Source organism: Siniperca chuatsi, linkage group LG6 (assembly GCF_020085105.1).
Source record: "Siniperca chuatsi isolate FFG_IHB_CAS linkage group LG6, ASM2008510v1, whole genome shotgun sequence".
In the NCBI taxonomy this organism is placed as follows: Eukaryota; Metazoa; Chordata; class Actinopteri; order Centrarchiformes; family Sinipercidae; genus Siniperca; species Siniperca chuatsi.
Genome location: NC_058047.1, coordinates 687,501 through 712,921, shown reverse-complemented (window position 1 = coordinate 712,921; position 25,421 = coordinate 687,501). Strand labels below are relative to the sequence as shown.

General features: G+C 45.5%; 1 protein-coding gene across 1 annotated transcript; it reads left to right on the top strand.

The window, feature by feature from the left end:
* The first annotated feature begins 678 nt into the window (after positions 1-678).
* On the top strand, positions 679-18,614 carry si:ch211-1a19.3. Its single transcript, XM_044200001.1, has 5 exons — positions 679-1,135; positions 6,773-6,869; positions 12,555-12,708; positions 15,044-15,192; positions 16,820-18,614. Coding segments are annotated over exons 1-5 (729 nt in total). The 5' UTR covers positions 679-808; the 3' UTR covers positions 16,822-18,614.
* Positions 18,615-25,421: the final 6,807 nt, after the last annotated feature.

The following is a 25,421-nucleotide window of genomic DNA, read 5'->3' as shown; positions in this document are numbered from 1 at the left end:
TCTGCATAGTTCCTGTTCCAGAGTTCATCCAGGTTCATCGCTGGAGAGGCTGGGAAACAGAAACCCTCAGTGTTCTCCACACACACACACACACACACACACAGAGACACACACACACACACACACACACACACACACACAGACACACACACACAGAGACACACACACACACACACACACACACACACACACACACACACACACACACACACACACACACACAGAGACACACACACAGAGCTCACATGGAAAGTTTCGTTTCATTTGTGTGTGTGTCTGTGTGTGTGTCTCTGTGTGTGTGTGTGTGTGTGTGTGTGTTTTACTGTGTGTGTGTGTGTGTTTTACTGTGTGTGTGTGTGTTTTACTGTGTGTGTGTGTGTGTGTTACTGTGTGTTACTGTGTGTGTGTGTGTGTGTGTGTGTGTGTGTGTGTGTGTGTGTTACTGTGTGTTACTGTGTGTGTGTGTGTGTGTGTTACTGTGTGTTACTGTGTGTGTGTGTGCTGGCTTCCCTCTGATGTTGTGACTTTCCTGTTGATCGTAGTCTCTGGGCACAATAACCGACATGCAGGGGAGGAGTCGGGCGAGGGGGGGCGGGGGCGGGGGCGGGGCCCAGGCCTGCCGTCCCCCTGTTACGTCAGGAGCCCCTCCCCCCTGTGATCCAGCCCTGCCTGAAGGGAAAGTCCAGCTCACTTCAACCTGAGAGACTGACTGAGAGCAGCTGTTCCCTCCGCAGCTCGTCTTCATCACCCTCACCTCCATCACCTCTTCTTCATCTCGATCTCCATCCTCCTCCTCAGCTGTCCTGTCATGGCTGCCTCCTCCAAGTCCTCCCAGACGGCGAAGAACGTGGTGCTCGCCCTGCTGGCGATCTGGTCCATCGTCTCGCTCATCATCATCGTGGTGTGGGCGACGTCCCCGGACCTGAAGAGCTCGGCTCAGTGCCGCGCCGAGCTGCAGGAAGTGACGGAGAAGCTGGAGGGGGCCAAGGTGGTGTGGAACAAGAACAAGGTGGCTCTGGAGGAGCTGGTGGAGGCGGCGAGGGAGGAGCAGGCTCGCCAGAGAGCCCAGATCCTGCTGCTGCTGGGACACCTCAACGCCACCAACGCCACGCTGGAGCAGTGCCGGCAGGAAAACGTGAGTGACGGAGTTTATCTCGCACACGCAGACCAGACGTAGTTCAGTCACACACTGTTTTCTTAAAACAAACAGACTGTTTTCTAGAAATGAGCCTCAGCGTCAGGAACGAGACAGAATAACACATCTACAGAGAAAACTCTCGACACACAAGTCCTGGATTTAGTCTCAGGGGGAAATGAGTTTTCAAGGTTTAAGCTGAAGGTTAAAGTGTGTGTGTGTGTGTGTGTGTGTGTGTGTGTGTGTGTGTGTGTGTGTCAGTGGGGTTAAGAGATCAACATTATGATATTAATAAGAATATGTTTCTGATATTAGTAAATATTATACGCTAAATGTTTGTAAAAAAATACATATTACACGTTCACTTCCTGCTGTGATTTGACCCGCCTCCTTCGAGCGGAGATCAATCTGATTGGACTCAGGCTCTCCACTGTCCAGCCAATCAGAGCGAGGGGGTGGGACCGACTCATTCGGGAAATACTGTTTGTATTATTTCACCTGCAAAAACGCCGCTAAGTCTCCAACTTTGTGGACTGCCGCGGTTAGCACGCTAGCCTTGCTAGCTCCTGCGGTTTATTTTACCCCCCCCTCTCACCCAGCTGGACTCAAGTCCTCTTCACACCCCTGAACAGGATAAGAAGGTCCAGAAAACAAGCTAGCATGAAATAAAATAAATAAAAGAAGGTGCAATCGATGAAAAATTGAAAACTGTATAAACCGTGTGAAGGCTCGCTTCACAGCAAAATGACATAAAAACAGTAGAAGCAGAAGAAGAAGGAACACGAGGTGAGACGTGGGACTTAACTACAGTTATCAGTCAGGAGGTGGTTAGCTTAGCTTAGCATAAAGACTGGAAGCAGGGGGAAACTGCTAGCCAGAAATACCCTTACAAACACGTATAAGAATCGCAGTTTGTGTTTCATGCTGAATCTGTGAGCTTTCCAGCTGACAGCAGTTCATTTATCGCTCGTATCCGCAGAGACACCCCGATGTTTCCGACAGGATCGGCAGATACAGGAAGTGATGTGTGAAGGTGAATGACTTGTTTTTACAGTGCAGCGTTAAAGCTCGCGTTCATTACCGGCTCAGTACCAAACTGGAGCTGAAAATAGCCTCTTCTTCAGTCCAGATGCCAGAACCCAACCCGGGGCGGCCCCGCCCGCCTCAGCGAGACACTAACAGCTTCCATCTGTCCTCACAGAAACAAGGCACCCGCTGAGATCGATCAATAACTTCTATACAGAGAGAAGCTGGACTGAAGGCTTCAGGGAGCGTTTAACGTAGAAACCGGGGGGGGGGGGTCTTCTCTTCGCGGGCCCCCCTCCTCTTTACTTTCCATTTTGGGAGGCTTTTGAGTGAAGAGTCTTCCCCTCTGAGTGTTTAAACTGTGAAGAGTTTAGTTGCTTCCAACTTTTCCAGCTTCGTATTCTCAGAGCTGTTGGTTGGAAAAAGTGAGTGTTTGCCTTCGCTGCCTCCCTCCTCCTCCTCTCCTCCTCCTCCTCCTCCTCCTCCTCCTCCTCCTCCTCCTCCTCTGGTGGTTCGTCCTGACTCATTCCTCCTCGCCTTCCCTCACCTCTGCTCCACTCCTCCCCCTCCGCTCCCTCACTTCTTCCCTGTGTTTGCTGAAGGGAAACTCGCATCATCGCTGTGGATTGTGGACAATCTTGAATATCGCCTTTTATTAATAGAAACAGCAAGTGTGTACATTTCTTGGAAAACAGAAATGTAACAAGCTCTGGCTGTTTGTCAACTGTTACTACGTTACCCAGAATCCACTGCAACACTGACTGCATGTGTTACAAAAGCAGGATTCCACAGAAAGCTGCTCACGAGCCAAAAGAAAGCTCTCCGTCTGCGTCCTCGTGAGACATCGTCAACCGATTTAAAGGGCCGCAGTCAGAGTGGCACAGCTTTCGCTCGACGTCCATGGTCATCATCTCCGGGACAACAGTGTGATCTCTGTGGTGATTTCTTTGAAACTGAAGATAAAGTAACTTTTGGAAGATAAACTTTGGTTTCAGAGTGTAAATCTAACACAGCGTTAACATATGATCGCCTGTTGAGCTGAACTTGTTACTGAACGCTGGTACGACCTCCTCCACTGCCGTCCAGTGTGACTGTCAGCAGCCAATCAGGAGAGAGGAAACTCTGACGGGGATGCACGCTTTTCTTATTTCTCTGCCTGCGTGGAAATCTGATGTTTCGCTCTGCAGGTGAGCTGGACTGTAACCGGGCGGAGGAGTAAATAATGTGCGTCGGTTGCATTCGAATTAGTTTCAGCTTTTCAAACTTGACTTTTTGGAAAAAGTGACTGACAGCAGCTTCTGTCACTGCTGATTGGTTAGAGCCAAATATCCCCCCTCCCAAACAGGAAGCCGCTAACACGAAGAATGAAGAGAAATGAAGTTTCAGTCTATCATCGGGCAGCTAACCGCTCGTCCTGTTAGCATCTTGCTAATACTGACACGTTTCATGAGTTTCATTCACATCAGCTCAGGAGACGCTCGGGAAAGTACCGCAGACGCCGAAGTTAGGTTTCTTCTTCGTGCCTCCTGACAGCTTCCTGTCTTCAGGTCCGAACTCATGACCTGAGGCCTCTGGAAGCAGAGCTGCCACACCGCTGCACTCCTACAAAATAAAAGCTTCACACGTGAGCTTTTTAACGGTTCCACCCGCTGCTTTGACACGTCTCTGACTGATTGATTGACTGATAGTTTGCCTGTAGCTTGCATCTGTTCCTCCTGCTCTTCCGGTGAAACCTGCGGCCGACGATCGGTGGCGGCGATCGCAGAGCTGCACCCCGGTCCAGAGAAACTTCTGAACCACGTGTGATATTTGCAGCTGCTGTGTGACATTTTGAGCTGAGATTCATCTTTTATTAGTGGATCACTTTGTTGAGATGTTGTTTTTGTCTTTGAACTTGTTGTGTAGTTTTCCCTGAATGTGTGTTACTCACTTTCCTAATAAGTTTCACCTCTGGATATTAATAAATGATCTATTAAGTATCGACTGACACTTGAATCTCCCTTCGGACTGCCTCCCCTTCCTTCCTTCCTCCACATGCTGAACCTGCTGCAGGGATTGGCTCCCGTTCAGACTCCAGAGCGTCAGTGAGGTCCGACACTGATGTGGATGCTTGGCATCGCTCGTGGCGCTCTGAGGCGTGCGTGCAGCTGATGAACAGTTCCCGAGCTGACGTTGTTTAAGTACAAACGTTTTGTTTTTTTTTAACGTGTTACGCGTTGGAGCATTCGGTGGCGACCTGCTGCTTCACCGCCGAGCTGCTGTAGCTCCATAACAGCACGTACGTGTGAGCAGGACGAGCACAGCAGGGCCGACGTGTTATTGGAAAGACGTTACATTAAGGTTACTGAGCTCCCGAGGACCGCCTGGTGTCTGCGGAGGAGATCTGATACCTGCGTGACAGATTTCACGCTCCTGTTAGCCTGAGAAACCTCTAATTACAGGGAGTGTCTACATACTTTTGTCTACTTTTGGTCTATCTCTGTCTATCTCTATTCCAGGAGTCCTTGAGGAGGTTTCAGAAGGCTTTGACAGGGTTGTAGTGGTCCTTGAGCATGTTCCAGGTGCCCTTTAAAATATTCTAGTCCTTGCAGAGGTCCCCGAGGAGATTAAAGGTCTCCTTGATAACGTTCTGCTGGTCCTGGCAGATGTTCCAGGTGTCCTTGATAACGTTCTGCTGGTCCTGGCAGATGTTCCAGGTGTCCCTGATAACGTTCTGCTGGTCCTGGCAGATGTTCCAGGTGTCCTTGATAACGTTCTGCTGGTCCTGGCAGATGTTCCAGGTGTCCTTGATAATGTTCTGCTGGTCCTGGCAGATGTTCCAGGTGTCCCTGATAACGTTCTGCTGGTCCTGGCAGATGTTCCAGGTGTCCTTGATAGGGTTCTAGTGGTCATTGAGGATGTTCCAGAGAGCTTTAAGAACATTCCAGGCATCCTTGAAGACCTCCCAGAGGTCCTTGAGTAGTTTCCACCGGCTCTTCATGACGTTTTGGGGTTTTTTGTTTTGTTCCCACAATGCAACACTCAACAGAAAGAACACAGCGTGCATGTGCTCCTCGTGCTGAACCTGCAAACGTTACGTCTGTACCTGCTGCGTCTCCTTCTACCTTCACTTCACAGTCGGAGCGACATCCTGTTATTCAGTCAGTCATTGAAAGCAGCGTCTGAGTCAGCAGGAAGAATCAGCTGTGGTTTGATTTTGTGTCAAACATCGCACACACACACACAGTTACTGTATGCAAACACTGAGAGTGAAGTGATGAGCTTCATGATAACGAGGTTCACCGCTGCTTCCTGTACGTCACTTCCTGTAGAGCAGTTCCAGGTATTCAGACAGTTTGAATCTGAGCGTCTTCAGAGTGAAACGAAACTCTGTTTTCAGACTTCAGAGGAAAATGTCTGCTGTGAAAATGACACGTGATTGTTTAAATATCGAAAACACACAAATAATCTCACCTCGCTGTCCTCGGACATGTTCCAGGTATCCTGGAGGAGATTTCAGCTGGCTCCTCCTTGAGGATGTTCGAGCGGTCCTTGGGGAGGTTTCAGGGGTGTTTGATAAGTTTCTAGTGCCTTTAAGGATTTCCCAGGGCTCCTGGAGGATGTTCCAGGTGTCCTGTAGAAGATTACAGGAGTCATTGAAGAGGTTACATGGTACCTTGAATGGCTTCTTTTGGTCCTGGAGTTTGTTCACTCCTTGATGATGATGTTCCAGGGGCCCCTGAGAAGACTCTATTGGTCCTGGAATATGTTCCAGGGGTGCTTGAGGATGTTCCAGTGGCTTCTTGAAGATTCCAGGAGTCCTTGAAAAGGTTCTAGAGGTCTAAATGGACACGAGGAGCTCTTTATTAGCTCAGCACAGCGTACAGCGCACAGCGTACAGCGCACAGCGTACAGCGCACAGCGTACAGTGCACGTTGTTTTGGTATTCGAAGCCTCTCCGGCTGAGCACGTTTGTTTGGACTGTTCCTTTAAGTGCAGGACTCTGTTTAAAGTGCTGATCTAACAATAACTGCTGCGTTCAACGAAAGGAATGTTTCTAAAAGCCGAGTCGACAGACGGAGCTGTGCTGCTTTCAATCACCGGCTCAGCTCTGAGAGCGACGGCCCGGCCCGGCCCGGCCCGGCCCGGCCCGGCACAGCACGGCCCAGCTCAGGGTCCTTCAGAGCAGGTTCACAATCCGCATGTGTTCAGACAGGTTTGGCCTCTGAAGAGTGGAGGCTGGGCGTGTTTCTGCAGGTGAGGGTCGACGCCCGTGTTCCTGACGTGGCTGCAGAACAAATGAACAAACGTAACCGCCGCAGTTTCAGCGTCCACGGGAAACGTTTGCCCGTCCTTCAGCAGACTTAGACACTTAGACACACTTAGATTCTAGTTTCACTGGGCCGACATGCGGAGACAGAGTGAGTCCCAGACACGACGCAGACGGATCTGCAACACGTCCAGTTTCTGACTCAAACTGCTGCTCTGATGTTAAAAACACGTAAGAATAATAATAATAATAATAATAATAATGTGACTGTTGGCACAGCAGTGAAACCCTGAGGAGTCCTTTAACCTGCGAGTGTGTTTCCTTCAGTTTCTCAGCAACATGTTTTGTGTCTGGTGCTGCAGGCCGTCCTGAACGGGAACATCAGCGTCCTGCAGGAGACCATCGAGCAGCTCCAGCAGACGGAGGCGAACCTCACCGCTCAGCTCAGCCTGCGGGAAGGTAGGAAAAACTGCATCACTGCCATGAAAGGAGACTTTCTCAGCAGGCCACCGGCGGTATTCTTAGCTGCATTCCCCCCGCCGTTACCATGACGACCTGTGAGTCAGAGTAAATAAACACACACGATTGGTCGCTTAAAAAAACAGCGTGTTGTGCTGCGAGAGAGAAAGAAAGTCTCCTTTTAATCATGTGCAGGAATCAAAACCCTCAAACGTATAAAATCCACAAGTTTAAGATTAAAGTTTCAGCAGGACCAACTGCAGTCCACGGGACGGGGTCTTGGACTCCGAGAGACCGGATGTGACGGGGAATAAGGAGAGAAAGCAGGGGAAGTGTGGAAAAATGAAAATCGTTTCTGAAAACAAACGTGAAGAAAAAGAACGACAGAAGTAAAAGCAGAAGAATAAAATAAAGTAAGAAAGGAAATGAGAAAAGGGAAGACTGGAAGAAAGAGAGCAGGAAGGCGACAAGTAAATAAAAGAAAGATGAGTCCAGGTTTTCAAGAAGGAAAGAAAACAGTGAAGGAAGGAAGTGGAAGGAAACAGAGAAAGAAATAAAGTCTTGAGTCGAGTAAATCCTCTAAACGCTAATATAATAATAATAATAATAATAATAATAATAAACTTTATTTCAACACACTTTTCAAGCAAAGTTACAAAGTGCTTCACACGCTCGAACCCGGATTAAAACTTCTCAGGAGGCTTCTGTAACTTGATTATGAAATGAAAGGTGCTTGTGGAATATTCCACCCTGGTTTCTGCCTGCAGGTTTGAACCTTTAGAGTCTAAAGGGCTGATTGTCTTCAGACTTCCTGAAAAGTAGGCATTTTGGAGATACAAGATTCTCGCCTGACAGTAACTGCACTAACTGTCAGATCCCTGCAGTGCGGTCGAAAGTGTCCAGGAGGGAAATGTGCTGCAGTGAAAGCACTTCCCTGCAGCCTCTGGCGGTGTGTTCAGGGACTCTGTGAGTGTCTGTAGCTTCGGCCGTTAGTAGGAAAATGTTTCGTAGCCAGCTCAGAACAAACAGCAGGACTCCGTCAGGACTTTGGCATGTGGGTTTCCCTGACGGCGTCAGGATCACAGCGCTAACGCTAACAGCTCAGGGGGGGGGGGTTCCTGCTGAACTTCCCTCCACAGCTCAACAACACGCTCACAAGCCGACGCTCGCTGGTTTTTCATGTAGTAGCTCCTCACACATCTGTCCCTGCCGCCTTCCTCTCCCTCTGTGTTCAGATGCAGCTGAGGCCTTTTCCCAAAGAGCCTTTCATTTGCTTTGAAGACGTCACCGAATGAACCGACTCACACACACGAACGACAGAATTTCACATCGAAATGCATCGTTTCTGTTACCATCTTCAGGTTCTTCTGTTTTACCGTCACACGACCACGCCGTTGTTTACAGCCACGAAAACCACATCAGACCCGAGCGGCTCAGTTAGCCACAGCACGAGGACACGGCGCTAACTCTGCTGTGTCCCTCATCAAACAGTAGAGCGGCTGTTTAGTATTAAGAGCAAATTAAAAACAGGAGATCAGTTTTTAAGATGCTTTGTTGGAGATGAAACTAACAGTACAGAAAAGAGGTAAACCGAGCTCCACCCGGACAAACTACATCTGTAAAACGCCGCTTTAACATTAATGCAGAGCGAATCATCTAATGATACGAGACGTAATAAGACAACAGTCACTGCGCTGTGAGCACTTTTACTTTGATGGTTCGTCTTTATATCTTTAACTTGTGGTGGAGTATCTTCACAGGGTGGTGTTCGTACTTCTGCTGCAGTAAACACTTCCTCCAGCTCTGCTCACTGGTCACCGTGCAGCAGGAAAACCACAAACGTTAATAAAATAAGACAAACCGCTGTTTACACACCGTCCACTGTAAAAAATCTACATCGAGTCATTCAGCCTCGTGTTGAGCCTTAAAATGGTATCTTCTTAAATGAGTTCATTATTCTGTTTCTTTTAGCGATTTTCTGTCTCGTTTAAAGAAAGAAGAAATGTGAGAGGAAACGAGCTGATGTTTTTCTCTACAGTGTGTGATGAAAAGAAAGAGGTGTTTTCCTTGACTAATCCTCTCCAGCAGCAGCAGCAGGGCGGGAAACGTTTTAACGAAGGTGACTTCCTGCTCTGAACAGTCGGAGGGAAGCGATGGATTCCTGTGTGAAGCAGATACGAGAGAAGCATTGTGTTCGAACCGGCTGTGATAAACTTCACTGGAACAAACGCAGTCAGCACCTCCTTTATGCAGCGGAGGAACGTTCAAAACATTCAAAACTTCACTTCACTACAAAAGTATTAACAGAAAAATGTTCTTAAAGTACCAAAAACAAAAGTAGTCATTGTGCAGAATGGCTCCATTCAAAGGGCTGCATGTGTTTTACGTTTCCTGATTCATTTCCGTCCGAGAAGCATCTGAATGTTTAACTGCTGAATAAACATAGTTTCATCTGTGTGATTTATATTTTATAAACAGATTTTATCTGAAGAGACTGAACGACCCGAGTCTGTGAATCTGCACGAAAATAATCTTATTTCCTTAAAACAAGGAAAGAGTTCAGCCGGTGGGGCGAAGGGATTTATATTTCTCGTGGAAACGAGTGTGTTGAAATAAGAAGATCAGCAGCAGAACCAGTTTAAACCCAGACCTGCCTGGTTCTGCAGTCAAAGCAGAAACAAAAGTCCTGCGTTCAAAACTTTACTTTACTCAAAGTACAAAATAAACTTAAAGCACCAGAAGTAAAGTCATCGTGCAGAATAACATATGTTGTATTACTGGATTCTGATTATTGATGCGATTGTTTATTTGTTGATCACAGATTCAGATGTTATTAAAACGTATAAAGGCCCTGGACCTGTCAGGAACGTGGAGCGAACGTGTCCCTCTGAACTGTAGAGGAGCAGGAAGTAAAATGTGCTTTCCACCACAGTGTGAAGTGGAATCAGTTGTTCCTGAGTCCGTTTTTAGAGATTAGCGTTCTTTACTCTTAATAAAAGTCTCGCTGAGACTGAGGCTGATCCAGAATCTGCTCACAAACAAGGTAAAGTCCAAAAACAACATGCGAGCTGGCAGCTGAGGTCATTCCTGACATAACCGTCAGCGCCGCCGAGATAAGATGGAGCGTTTCCTTAGAAGTTAATGCGCTCCAACCAAACTCTGTTCAAATTCTGCTCTATTCTGTTTGATTACTCTGTTTGTTTCTCAGACCTCCAGCTCCGATCACAAGGTGTTCCCAGGCCTGATGGGGTACCGCCCCACCCCCACCCCACCCCCTAGTTACTGTTGCTATGTTGGACAACAGTATCACTACAGCTGGCTGGCACCAATAGAAAATGGCCGTTATCTGAACAGAACAAGTGTTTTTAATTCTTCACCTTAGTTTAGCAAAATAATCTTAACTCCAGGTTCACTGAACTAGCTTTTGTCTGGAGCTTTTAACCACACCTCACGGTCTTCCTCAGCGGGTCGAGTTTGCTCGGGCGTCATCACATGACCTAAGCACAGAACTTCAGTCACATGATCACAGCTGGTCGTATATGTGTGGAGACGCTGACCTCAGATCTCCGGCCGGCCGCTGATCTCAGGTCAGATTTATGAATCTGTTCTATAAATCATCGTGAAATTACACACACGAGCCTGAGTTGCACTCCCACAGTAGACGGACGTAGACGCTCCCTTAATGGATCATTTGCATATTAAAAAAACTTAGTTTACACCACGAGTTGTCAGACTCGGAGAAGAAAACCACAGAGAAGAAGAAGCAGTTTCACCAAACGTGAAAGTGAAACGCGAGAAAGGAAAATGTGTTTCAAACACAACAGAAACTACTGAAAGGCAAAAAGTCTCAACTGCAACGACGAGGCTTTTTGAATTCACTGCCGCTCTCTGATTGGCCTCTTCTCCGTGGAAGTGGTGGCCGAGGCTCATGGGTATTGTAGTATTTAGACTCGTTCGCCACAAAGATGGACGAAACCTGGTTTCTCTAAGCAAAGTGTGAATAACGTGAACCTGCAGCAGAGAACCGACGACTCCTCCCACAAACCCGTCTGTGTAGTTTCAATCTCTGATCAAACCCCACCTTTTTTTATTAGAGCTACACCACCCAGACCCGCCACTGTCCAGGCACACACACACACACACACACACACACACACACAGCACACACACACACACACACACACACGCACACACACACACACAGAGCACACACACACACACACACAGAGCACACACACACACACAGAGCACACTCACACACACACACACACACAGAGAACACACACACACTCACACACACACTCACACTCACACACACACACAGAGCACACACACACACACAGAGCACACACACACACACACACAGAGCACACACACACACACACACACAGACACACACACACACACACACACACACACACACGCACACACACACAGAGCACACACACACACACACACAGAGCACACACACACACACAGAGCACACTCACACACACACACACACACACAGCACACACACACACACACACACACTCACACACACACACACACACAGCACACACACACACACAGAGCACACACACACACACACACACAGCACACACACACACACACACACAGAGCACACACACACACACACACACACACACACAGTACACACACACACACACACACACACACACACACACACTCACTCACTCACTCACACACACACACACACACACACACACACACACACACACACACACACACACACACACACACACGCACACACACAGAACACACGCACACACACACACGCACACACACGCACACACACACACACAGAGTACACTCACTCACACACACACACACTCACTCACTCACTCACTCACACACACTCACACACACACACACACAGAGCACACACACACACACACGCACACACACACACGCACACACACACACACACACGCACAGAGTGTTTGTTTGTTTGTTTGTTTGTTTGTTTGTTTGTGTTTGCTGTGAATGCTGAAATGATTCCTCCCACTTTTTCGCAGCGTAACTGAAATATTCAGCTCAGTTAGGAATGGCGTGCTATAACTCTCCTTCATTCACACCTTTCAAACTTTCCAAAATATTCCAGGTTTTTCCAGGACATTTTTATTCTCATTAAAATTAATGTCCAAAATCTCCACATTTTCCCACTTTTTCAACTCTGATCTGTTCGTTCGTGCTTTCAGCTTGAAGCTCAGAGTGCCACAGAGATCTGACTGGATTCAAACAGGCTTTAACCCCTGAACTACCAGGTCTTCAGTCTTTATTAGACCCGATGAATCCTCCTCTCACAAAACAGAAACCTTCGTACGCTCGGAAGAATGCGTCTGCGTGTTTCTGGCTTCGAGCCTCATCGCGTGTTTTATGATTCTGGCTTCGGTTGTTTGTTGTTTATTACAGAGAAGCTGCTCGGCGAAGCTGTCGGGCTCTGTAGTTTTAAAACACACTTGCAGTTACCATCAGCGACCACAGGGGTCGCCACAGCAACCAGGATTTCAACTGGACCAGAAGAAAATAGACAACTTAAGTAAAGTAGAAGTAAACTCGGGGTTCGTTCTCAGATAAAAACACGTTTTAATATTTAAAACATGATGGCGACTCTGTGTTGCTTCTGTTCGTCCCCTTAACTCTGTTTGTTTGTGTCTTCAGATCACATCGAGGCCCTGCAGGAGAACATGACCCAGGCCGTCCATCAGACCGAGTCCTGCTTGAGTCTGAAGGCTGCTGCTGAGAGTCAGATGTTGGCTGCTCAGAGTCAGACCAAAGCCTGCGAGTCCAGGCAGCAGTACCTGCAGAAACAGCTGTGAGTAAACACCAGACCGCCGTCAGCTTTTCCACGCTGAGTCGTCACCGCCGAGCGCTCCGGCCGGGTTTTAGTCAAAGAGAGCGAAGCTTTCCGACGTAACGCTGTTCAGCGCTCGAGTGCAGGGAGTTCTGCCTTTTCCACGCTGACGCGTCTGGATGACGAGCGAGACCACGACCAGCAAGTCAGAGAGAAAACAGCACAGTTCCCAACATGGCTCCCAACGGTCTGACCTGAGACCTGGACTCCAGTCAGACCTGAAGTCAGACCTGAGACCTGGACTCCAGTCAGACCTGAGACTTGGACTCCAGTCAGACCTGAGACTTGGACTCCAGTCAGACCTGAGACCTGGACTCCAGTCAGACCTGAGACTTGGACTCCAGTCAGACCTGAGACCTGGACTCCAGTCAGACCTGAGACTTGGACTCCAGTCAGACCTGAAGTCAGACCTGAGACCTGGACTCCAGTCAGACCTGAGACTTGGACTCCAGTCAGACCTGAAGTCAGACCTGAGACTTGGACTCCAGTCAGACCTGAAGTCAGACCTGAGACTTGGACTCCAGTGAGACCTGAGACTTGGACTCCAGTCAGACCTGAAGTCAGACCTGAGACTTGGACTCCAGTCAGACCTGAGACTTGGACTCCAGTCAGACCTGAGACCTGGACTCCAGTCAGACCTGAAGTCAGACCTGAGACCTGGACTCCAGTCAGACCTGAGACTTGGACTCCAGTCAGACCTGAAGTCAGACCTGAGACCTGGACTCCAGTCAGACCTGAGACTTGGACTCCAGTCAGACCTGAAGTCAGACCTGAGACTTGGACTCCAGTGAGACCTGAGACTTGGACTCCAGTCAGACCTGAAGTCAGACCTGAGACTTGGACTCCAGTGAGACCTGAGACTTGGACTCCAGTCAGACCTGAAGTCAGACCTGAGACCTGGACTCCAGTCAGACCTGAGACTTGGACTCCAGTCAGACCTGAGACCTGGACTCCAGTCAGACCTGAAGTCAGACCTGAGACCTGGACTCCAGTCAGACCTGAGACTTGGACTCCAGTCAGACCTGAAGTCAGACCTGAGACTTGGACTCCAGTGAGACCTGAGACTTGGACTCCAGTCAGACCTGAAGTCAGACCTGAGACTTGGACTCCAGTCAGACCTGAGACTTGGACTCCAGTCAGACCTGAGACCTGGACTCCAGTCAGACCTGAAGTCAGACCTGAGACCTGGACTCCAGTCAGACCTGAGACTTGGACTCCAGTCAGACCTGAAGTCAGACCTGAGACCTGGACTCCAGTCAGACCTGAGACTTGGACTCCAGTCAGACCTGAAGTCAGACCTGAGACTTGGACTCCAGTGAGACCTGAGACTTGGACTCCAGTCAGACCTGAAGTCAGACCTGAGACCTGGACTCCAGTCTGACCTGAAGTCAGACCTGGGACCTGGACTCCAGTCAGACCTGAGACTTGGACTCCAGTGAGACCTGAGACTTGGACTCCAGTCAGACCTGGGACTTGGACTCCAGTCTGACCTGAAGTCAGACCTGAGACTTGGACTCCAGTCTGACCTGAGGTCAGACCTGGGACTTGGACTCCCGACTGACTTGGGACTCGAAGGCAAAGTTACTCAAGTTTCAAACAAGCTTAAAAGTTCATTCTTGACCTTGGGAACTCAAGGTCCACTTACTGACATTTTTCCAGAGCTTTCAGTGGCATCTCACGGCCTTATGTTAAGGTATTTTAATTGTTGAGAGCAGAAATTCATTTATTTCTTTATTAACTTTAATAAGTTTGTGAGAGTTAAAGTTGTGATAGTTTAAGGTCTTTTGTAAGGAAGTACAGTAACAGGTCGGACCGTCAGGAAGAGATAAAACCGTTATCTCGTAATAATGTGACTTTTTTCTTGTTAAATCACAACTTTATTTACTTTTTACACATTTTCTGTCAGCACATTCTGACTTTGTTCTTGAAACTACTCTACGCCGTTAAAACTTTAATGCTTGATGCGTACAGAGCTGCAGCTGGACTCTGGGGCGGCGGATTTCTGACTGTAAATGCATCTCAGCTTGATCAATAAAACTGTTCCCATTAAACCAGTATGGACCGAGGACCTTGACCAGTACACTGGACTGGACGATGTTAACTGGGACATTATTTGGTCTTCGATTGTTGATGTCTCAAAGAATCCAGACCTCATCAGCTAATACACTTCAATTATATACACTGGACTCACCAAACTCCATTGAAGAAACACCTAATTTAACACGTTCCTTCTCCAGGCTGACTGGTTTCCTGACTGAGGCTGCAGCTCTGACTGTTTGTGTTTGTGTGTTTGCAGTCTCAAGTGTAAAAATGTGGACTCTGAAGCTCCTAAGCAGACGCAGCAGCAGGACGCCTCCTCCGACCTCCCCTCCTCCGCAGCCTCGCCCCTCTCTGGCATCCCTGCGCTGGCGCTGCTCGTCTGCAGCGCTCTGCATCTGATAACCTGTGAGTAGCAGCGACGCCTCGTAATCACTCACACACGGCCGTAAATCAGATGTGACACAGCGAAAACCAGCAGAAACCACAGGAACGCATCATTTACACTGCAAAACTTCATTTAGTCATCTCTGAATATAACTCAACTGTAGACTAAAACATTATTTTCTTAGTGAAGAAATCTGCCAATACAATAATATTGATATTTCAACCAGACTCCAATAAAAAAATTCTTGATTTGTGAAACTTGGCTTTAAAAGTTGCAGTCATTCAAACTTTGGGGATGTAATTACAGACAGAAGTGAGTTTTTCCGGTGCAGGTAAAGGGCGCCGAATGATGTTGCCGTCTGTGGAAGGAAACAGGAAGTCACAGATCAGTGGGCTGAAGAGCGTTGTGTCATTATTTCATGTCAAATGTAACAACAAACCAGAGACGATGCCAAGTCCTTATTAGATTTATCACAAATAAACAGAACACATAATAATATTAATAAACTTCATGAATTATAAACATGCTGCAGGTTCGTCCGCAGCAGAGAGGAGTTGGACAATAAGAGCAGCTCCACCCGGTGGTCGGAGCGGCTCACTGCAGCAACGTGAAATGAAAAACACCAGAAACATGGAGAGGAGGAGGACACAGAGACAGAGAAAATGTATTGATAGACAGTATATCCAGCACGTTACCCAACACCAGTGTGCACAAATGTGTTATTTTCAGCCTTCAAACTGAATGTGATTTTTAATCATTTCGTTTCGACACATTTAGCTTTTGCAGATGATTTTGAAAGTCTGACCGGATGACCCTTCACTTCCTGTCAAAGGTCGACTTGCAGACTGAGCAGCGCTCACATTAGTTCTCAAGTCTTGTGTCGTCAGTTTACTTCCATCCAGTCGAGAAACATTTGCTTCACGACAAAGAAAATAAGAGAGTTAAATCTGAGTTATAAGCCGGAATCCACTACAGACTTGCAGATGAATCATTATCAATTAATCTAATTATTTTCTCGATTAATCGTTCAGTCCATGAAATGTTTAAATAATGGCATTCACAGTTTCTTAGGTGAGGTCTTCAAACTTGCTTATTTTATCTGACTAACAGTCTAAAACCTGCAGATATTTCATTTACTGTCATGTTGACAAAGAAAAACTGCAAATCATCACGTTTGAGAAGCTGGAACCAGATCATTTTTGCTTGAAAAAGAATGAATCCACCAAACCAGCTGCTGTTTGGATTGATTTCATCCGATTGCTGCTGGATGATTTTAAAAACTGTTATTTTTTAAATGGAGTCTGGTGTGTCCAAGTTGCTCAGTGTAGCAACACTGTTAATAAAGGCGTGACATGTAAATATTAAAATATAAATAAATCATTACAAAGAAGTTTTCTAAATGTCAGTAATTATTTGTCAGTGAGTCATTTATTAATGTCGTATAAATCAATAATAAGCAGATATAAATAATAAATGGCCAAAATACCAACATGACGGCCAGGCGGGTTGACTGTGGGTTTCAAAATGCATTCTGGGAAATCAATGACATGTTCAAAAGGTGATGGTGATGTCAGAGAGTCAGGGGGCGGGCCCTCATCACTGATTGACAGCACAGGTATTAAAGCGTCTGTGTTGTTGTGTTTTCAGGAGGTCAGCGAGGCGCCGACCTGTCGAACGACGGCGAGCACTGCGGTCCAGGTCGGGGGCGGAGCCTGGACGGACTAAATGACTGCTGTACAAACTTCCTGTCTAGGCGACAGATCGCCATGGAGATGCTGACGTGTCACGCTGCCGTAGGATGAATGATTGGACACAAACTTTGCTTTAACTCGAACAGCTGAGACGTTTACTGACTGATCTAAAGACTCTGCTGCTTCACCACTGTTTCCTTTTTTAAAGCTTTACAGAGATCAACGAGCGTCGCGAAGCCAGCTGTTGTTTTGCTTTCTCACATTTCAGCCTGTTCAATATTCTTTTTTTCAAATCCATCCATCAGTTTTTAGATTCATTTCCTTTCTATCAGCCGTCGCTTTCAGTTTATTTTCGTGAAAATCAACCTGCAGAGACTGAAACGTCCTGAAGCAGCTTCACGCTGACAACGCGCCATCATGGTGCGTTCAGGGACATTTGTGAAAAAGAAACAAATATCCATTTTACAAAGCGTGTTTTTCCTTATAGAGCTGCAGCTAACGATTATTATCGATTAATCTTCTGCTTGTATTCTCGATTCATTGATTAAGCGTTTCGTCTATAAAATGTCAGAAAATTCGTAATAATTTCATACAGTCCCAAACAGTCATGGATGACAAAGAAAAACAGCAACTATTTGGCATTCTTGCTAAAGAAAGGACTAAAACAATTATTCGATTATCAAAATAGTTTCAGATTTTATGTTTTTGTTTGTTAGTTTGTTTTTCATCTCGATCCTCTAACGTGAGCCCACGAGCGTTGCATTCGCTGACTCTTTCCTCTTTGGTTGAACGTGAAGCACAGAAACGTTTTCTGTCACTCAGTGCAACGTCTTTCTAGCGGCTGCATGTCGCCGGAAATCAGTGGACTCGCGTCCAGGTAACTTCGATCCTGACAGCGCTGAGCTCTGAGCGGACGGAGAGCCGCAGAGTCCAAACTGGAGGAAGCTCGCTCATCAGCTGCGTCACCGTCCAGTTTAATAGAAACCGGTTGACGCACAGTTAGAGACAGGAGGACGTCGTGCTGATGCAGCTGTGGACGCTTATCGTCTAAGATGTTGTAACTGACGAATGCTAGCATGTTAGCTGTTAGCTCTCCAGTAGCGATGCTACGCTCGAAGTCAACGCAGCATCGACCTTTCGGAGCAGACGTACGTTTGGATGCTTCATCACGCTAATAATCCGCGACCGCCGAGGCCTCGTAACGCGTCGCCCTCGGGTCAGAGGAGTCGCAGGTTTCAAACACGCGTTCTTTAATCTGCCTCAGTATTTAAAAACAGCTGCAGTTGAAAAGTGATCAGTTTTTATAATACAAGACTTATTGACCAAAATAACAACGTATGCGTTCTGGTTCAGTCTCAGACCTCCGCCGGTCTGTAACCAGTCAGGAATCTTTATCAGCATCTTGTCTTGTAAGGCCGACGCCTCTCAGCTGATACCGTTTACCTTTAACAACAGCAGCAGACATGATGTGGACTGTGGAATAAAATCAATCTATAAACTGATGGATGATTTGGGAAATGATCAGCAGGGATAAAACGCGAAGCTCGACGCGACCTATTTCAACTCAGAGGCCCCGTTTACACCTGACACTTAAATCTGGTCTGGATCTGGATTACAGAGACAACATGTGTCGGGAGGTGAAAGCCGTCTGAATGTGAGGACATCCCAGCATGCACTGGGCTCAGTTATTGATTCTCCTCACATGTTTTAACATCAGGTTTCCTGATCGGTAAATCGGTAAACAACATCAGCAGATGCCGATCAATGACTTCATCAAGAGGCAGCGGTATTCACAGGTGTGAACACACACCTGATCCAGATCCTGTGTTTACTGTCGGGTGTAAACGGGGTCAGAGTGTGTGTGAATGAATTTCTTCTGTTTATTTTTTTATTGTATTTTCATTTTTTATGACGTTTAGCGAACGACGTACTCGCAGCTTGAAGCTTCGTCGCTGCAGCAGAAGGGGGCTGTGTGTGTGTGTGTGGGGGTCATGAGAGTAATAAACTTGAGGAGTTTCTACGACTACGATGTTTTCTTTGTCCTGATTTACCAAAAGTTTAAAGTTTAGAGTTGAACTTCTGTTGACTGACAGTTAAACGCAGCCTTCTGTACGTATCACCAGAGCCGGAAAGTAACTAAGTACATTTACTCAAGTACTGTGCTGGTACTTCAGTAAAGTACAAGTAAACAAAGTAGGAAACAGTGCAAATATAAAGAGCGCAGCAGCCGTCGCTCGTACGAGGTGAAAAACGTCCCCTGTCCGGCGCCATTTTAGAAGGAAATACAGCGTTACTTTTATTTGACAGCTGGAGATTTTAAATCAAGAAAAACGTGAGGATAAAATGCATTGTTAAAGATTAACAAACTGTGGTCAAGTTTCAGATTACTTATTATTATTTATTATTATTAGTTGTTAGCTTTTCCACCTGTTTGAGGCCCCAAAAGGTCAAATAATGTTTCACTAAAAAGCAAAGATTCAGTCCAAAGAATGACTTTAAATTCGTGAATCAGAACTTTGTTTCTTCTTCTTCTTCTTTCCTCTCCCGTTAGTCATCTCACGGCTCCTCAGATTTATCTGCTGACCCTTTGGAGAGGCCCGACCCCTAGGTTGGGAACCACTGGACTAAACGAGACCGTGTAGTCCCTCATTCGTCCAGGAGTGGTCCATCGTAGAAATGGTTTCAGTCGTAGTCGTCTGGACGCTGTTTTCAGAATCAAGACGTTTCGGCTCCCATCCGGAAGTCATTCTCAATTGTGAAAATGGTCTGAGCTACTGAGCTTTAAGCTACTCTGTGTTACATAAGCCCCGCCCTCAGGGAGGAGTCTTCCTGAGTGTCTGTTGATTAGCTAGTTTCACCTGAAACTGACCTAATTGTTTCCAAGATGGCCCAGTAATCAGTAATCAGGCCTATTGTTTTCTGGCTGCAATAGGCCTGATTACTGATTCAGAAAACAGTGTCCAGATGACTACGACTGAAACCTTTTCTACGACACCGGACTAAACGAATACTTTTACTTTTGGTACTTTAAGTACATTAAGTACTTTTGTACTTTTACTTAAAGGTCCAGTGTGGAGGATTTAGTGGCCTCTAGTGGTGAAACTGCAGTTTGCAGCCATTTGAACACCGCTCGCCTCGCCCACCCCTTCCAGGCGTGCAGGAGAAACTACGGTGGCCACGAAACTCACGAAAAACCCGAACGGCCCGCTCTAGAGCTGGTGTCTGGTTTGTCCGTTCTGGGCTCCTGTAGAAACATGGCGGTGCAACATGGCGGCCTCCGTGGAAGGGGACCCGCTCCCTCTGTAGATATAAAGGCTGATTCTAAGGTAACAAAAACACAACACTTCTTATTTTCAGGTGATTAAACACTAATGAAAACATACTTATGAATATTAAATTTCTGCCGACAGCTGCTTTAAGTAGGGTTTAAAATGCAGGACTTACGTGTAACAGGGTATTTTTGCATTGTTGTATTAGTACTTTTACTTAAGTAAAGGATCTGAACACTTCCGCCACCACTGTACATTAAATACTTCAAACAATTTGCATGTTTTGCCATGAAACAGGAAGTCGTAACTTGTACATTGTCTAATTCACAGCATGTTTGCTAAGAGCCCCGGCCTGAGGACTTCGACACGTCAGTCCTGAGTCGTAGTCATAGCGCCACCTACTGGCAACAGGATGTCACAAACGTCATTCGATTTACATGAAATTTACATCGCACAACACCACGGCTCCGCCCACGGGGGTGTGAGGGCCCGTCCGTAGTGGTACATGATTGGTGGAACAAACAATCAATAAAACAACCACTAACAAGCACAGAACATAGAAGTACTCAGATTCTAAGTAACAATACCACACTGAATAATCCATCACAAATAAAAGTACAGAAGTGTTACCAGCAAGTAGCCTTCAAGGTGTCGAACGATAATCTTTAGTTATTATTGTGTGCAAGATTAAAAAATGTGCTCCTGTTTATTGCAGGACAATTTACAACTTTATCATTCTTATAAGTACATGATGACCTCACGTAAATCCCAGCAGAGCTTCAGCCTGATTGGTCTAATCAGCAACATACCTGAAAACACCTGTGAGGGTCTGCGAGGCCTTTAGTCTGTAACAGTGCAGCATATTTAATATGTTGATCAGATGTTTTGTGTGTGAAATTAAAAGTGATTAGAGCTGTTAAGTAAATGTAGTGAAGTAGAAGCATAAAGTAGCGTAACTTGAGTAAATGTACTTAGTTACTTTCCACCTGAGGAGGAAAGTAACTAAGTACACTGGCCTTTTTTACATATTTTATATTTATATATATATTTACATTAATGTGGTGAATTAATTTCATCTCGAATGATCTGAATTTCTCCTTTATGTGACCAACCAGCAGACACTCATCAGTCTGAAGTTTCCTGCAGCGCCACCATCAGGGCAACATGTGCACTTCACACAAACGGGGAGTTATTGTAACTGCACTGACGGTTTCTTATCTTTCATCTTTTATTGTTTCTGTAAGAAACAGCTAATGATTATGTTCATTATCGATTAGTCTGTTGTTTATTTTCTTGATTAATCGTTTCATCTTTAAAAAACAGTAAATTAGCTCATCGCAGTTTCCCGCAGTCCACGCTGACGTCTTCCGATGTCTTGTTTTGAAACCCAAAGACTCACGTCACTGAGAAATGACTTAAACGATTAATCGATTGTCAAAATGGTTGAGCCCTAACATACAGGTAGAATAAATATCGATTTATTTTCATAATCAACAGAACTAAAGCTGCAGTTTCCAGATTCTGTTACAGTTCAGTGCTCCAAAAGTCAACAATAATAATAATAATAATAAAACTTTATTAATAGAGCACTTATCAAAACAAAATACAAAGTGCTTCACAACAAGAGAAATACAACACCACAGTGAATGACGAAATATAAAGAAATAAAATACACAAAAGCAATAAAATAAACAGCCAGTTCAGGTAAAATCTGGATCTGCTTTCAGATAAAAATGTGTTTTGAGACGAGAATCAATCAGAGCCACCGTGAAGGAACGAGGCCTCATGATGTCACAGTGACATCAGAGAGGTGTTACAATAAGACAGGATGTTCACGTCATTATCCCACAGAGCTGTAAGAATCTTATAATGTGCTAAACGTCAGCCGTTCATTCTGACTCGCTGTTTCATCACGCAATGTCATGAACCCGTTCACGTGTGATGCGACGCGTCGGTCAGCAGACGTCACCAGATTTACCGTTTCAAACGTCACTTTAGTCATGCAGAGTTTCCACACATCCTAAGCTGCACACTGACTCCAAGACACTAAATGACAACGTGTCGATCGCGGGTCGGGTCAAATTGTTTATATATATATATATATATATATATATGAAGACTATACTTCAGGAGAGGAACCTTAAAAATGTTGTTCAAAAGCATCTTTAATATATAATCACATATAGTCACATCAGGAAATCTGCACACGTGTGCGTTTTATTCTACTTTTTGCTGATGACACACAAACAATAAACCCGAATCTAAATTTACTAAAATAGTTTTATGCATTGTTGATATTTTGATGTACTTTTTCTCTTTGAGATCTTCACAACAACAAGTTAATTCAAACATTAAAAGACATAAAAGAAAAGAACACAAGATATCAAAAGACATATTTAAATAAAAAATAAGCTAAATAATAATAACTTATTGCTGCTTCTCCGCGTTGCGGTTGGACTGTAAGCCGACCTGATCCCAGACCACCTATAATTTAATAATAATAATCTTTATTTATAGAGCACTTTTCACACAAAGCAGCAAACTGAAAACAACAAATGATTAAAAATATATGTAAATAATAAAATAGATGAAACCGATTCCAGTAACGCTGCACAAATAAACAAATAAGAACAGAATTAAAAAAACAATTCAAATATAATAATAATCATAATAAACTCTCTGATGAAAGAAGAAATGTAAAAGTAAATTCACTTTGTTTCATATCTGGAAACTTTATTTTCTCTTTCATTAATTCATAAATCACAGAGATGGAAAGTGACTAAATACATTTACAGTACTGAGGTACTTGTACTTGTACTTGAGTATTTCCAGGTTCTGCTACTTTGGACGTCCTTTAATCTGTAACAACGCTTCATATTTTAGATGTTTATCTGATCGTATGCGTTGAAAATCAGAGTAACTACAGCTGTTAATAAATGTGGTGACATCAGACTGTGAATACAATGATGTCACGTGAACTTATTAATCGCTTCATGTTATTGATCTGCTTCCGCACAGATTTGCACATCAATGTATTTTTCTGTATGACCCTCTGTTGTTTTGTTACTGACAGACACCTTTCACCTTAAAACTGAATCCAGTGATCAACATCTTCATCCTCCTCCTCTTCCTCGTCCTGTGTGAGCGTCGGCAGGGTGTTTTCCCACAGTACAGTCTGTCAGGATCACAGATATCACACATGAACACTGATAGGAGGGTTATGAGGTCAGGAGGGGGCGTGGCCTGTCACTGTAACAAGCCAGTGATGATGACTGATAAACATCTCAGCCAATCAGACGGCCCCAAGAGAGACAACAGCAACAACAGCAACAGGTCCCAGAGGAGAGAGGGGGCGTGTTTCAATTAGAGAGAGCTCTGTGTGTGTGTGTGTGTGTGTGTGTTTGTGTGTGAGATGCTGCTTCATCCTCAGTTCCCACCTTCGTCTCTTTCACACACTCAGCAGCTGGTTTATCTGATCTGTGTCTCCGTCTCACTTCAGTTGTGGTTAAAGTGTCCAGCAGTATTGCGTAGTCGCCTGCATTTAGTCGTCACAGAAAAGGCCCGGCCACCCTGGGCCCTCAGCCTGAACTGTGGAGCAACTTTCAGAGCCTTGGCTGAGGACCTCAGGTTGCGTCGAGACACGTATGGTGTCAGAAGGTCTGAGACGTATTGGGGTGTGAGTCCAGAGCGGGCCTTAGAAGTTATCAGTAATATCTTAAAATCAGTTTACTAGAAAGTAATGTGCTCTCTTTTTTAGGTTTTGGCGAGGAGTCTGGCTGCTGCATTTTGGACAAGCTGTAATTTATGTGAAGTCTGTTGACTCAGACATGTGTAGAGAGAGTTACAATAGTCCAAACGAAAGTTAATAAAAGCGTATGTAAGTGTGACGATCTCTAGATTTCTGCTGGTTAGAAATGAATTGATCTCCTGAGCTGCAGAAAGCAAGACTGGACAACTGTGTTAACATGCTTGTTCAAGCTGAGGTTGTTATCAAAGATGACACCAAGATTTTTGGGCTATGTTTTGGGACAGAGAGCCCACATGTTGTGAAGCATGAGTGTTAGCTGTGCCAGGGCCAATAATAATGACCTCTGTCTTATTAATATTTAGCTGCAGGAAGTTCTGGGCCATCCAGTATTTGAGGTCAAGGATGCAGTTGTTGAGTGTATTAATTTGTTAAAAATCATTGGGGTTAAAAAGAGAGGTACAGTTGGGTGTCATCTGCGTAGGAATGGAAGCTGACGTTATGCCTCTGATCACATGCCCCAGGGGTAACATGCAGAGCGAGAACAAGAGTGGCCCGAGGACAGAGCCCTGAGGGACCCCGCAGGTCGTCTTCACAGAGGCTGACTGTGAGTTGCCAATGGCTACACTAAGATGTACATCTAATAAGTGGGAATAAAACCACTTAAAAAATAGAACCAGAGATGCCAACCCAGTGTTTGAGACGCTCCAATAAAATAGAATGGTCAACAGTATCAAATGCAGCACTTAATATGCGATTCTGGAGAAATCCAATACCATGACAAATACCATGATATAGAGCGAACAACAACACAGCAAGTTATATAACTAACGTTAACTAACTGTCGCTACAGCTGCTGCTGTGAAGCTAACAGCCAGAGAGGACGAGACGGTTTCCCAGAGCCAGCACAGCAGCTCCAGACAGCGACGCTCACAACTCTCCTGCTGCTACAGCTAACATCACAACAGCAGCAGATCTTGGCAAACTAAAGAGTCAGCTGAATGTCCGTGAGCAAGTCATTTAACGTCACCTGACACACAAATCGTGGCTGGAACAGTGTTGCGTGGCTCGGTCCGAGCCTCTTTGTTTCTCATTTACAGAGCCGGGGCTGAGTTCAAACACCGGAGGTTTTTTCAGCGCTCACACTGAACGCACAGCTAGCGATAGTGAGGAGATATTCACTGAATCTGACAAAAAGACGTGTATATAAGACCCACCTTTAAGTCTAACAGAACTAAAAAAAAAGATTTTCAAGCATCAGCGGCAACCGGCGGATCATTCCTCACTTTCAGGAGCGCGGCCTCTGTACTGTGGTTTGCCCTAAATCCAGACTGAAATCTCTCAAAGAGTCCGTTCTGTTTAAAAAAGCTATCAGTTGCTCGGCAACAAATTTTTCTAGAAACGACCGTTTGGAAATTGGTCTGACGTTGTCCATGTTGTTAGGGTCTAAAGAGGGTTTTTTCAGAAGTGGTTGAACTATTGCATTCTTAAAATAAGCAGGACAGAACCCGTCAATAGTGACGTGAGAATATAGGGACTGACAG

Coding starts and splice junctions, on each gene's coding strand:
- si:ch211-1a19.3 (XM_044200001.1), top strand. CDS start 809: ATGGCTGCCTCCTCCAAGTCCTCCCAGACGGCGAAGAACGTGGTGCTC. Junction 6,870..12,554: donor TCAGCTCAGCCTGCGGGAAG/GTAGGAAAAACT, acceptor TTGTGTCTTCAG/ATCACATCGAGGCCCTGCAG. Junction 12,709..15,043: donor CAGTACCTGCAGAAACAGCT/GTGAGTAAACAC, acceptor GTGTGTTTGCAG/TCTCAAGTGTAAAAATGTGG.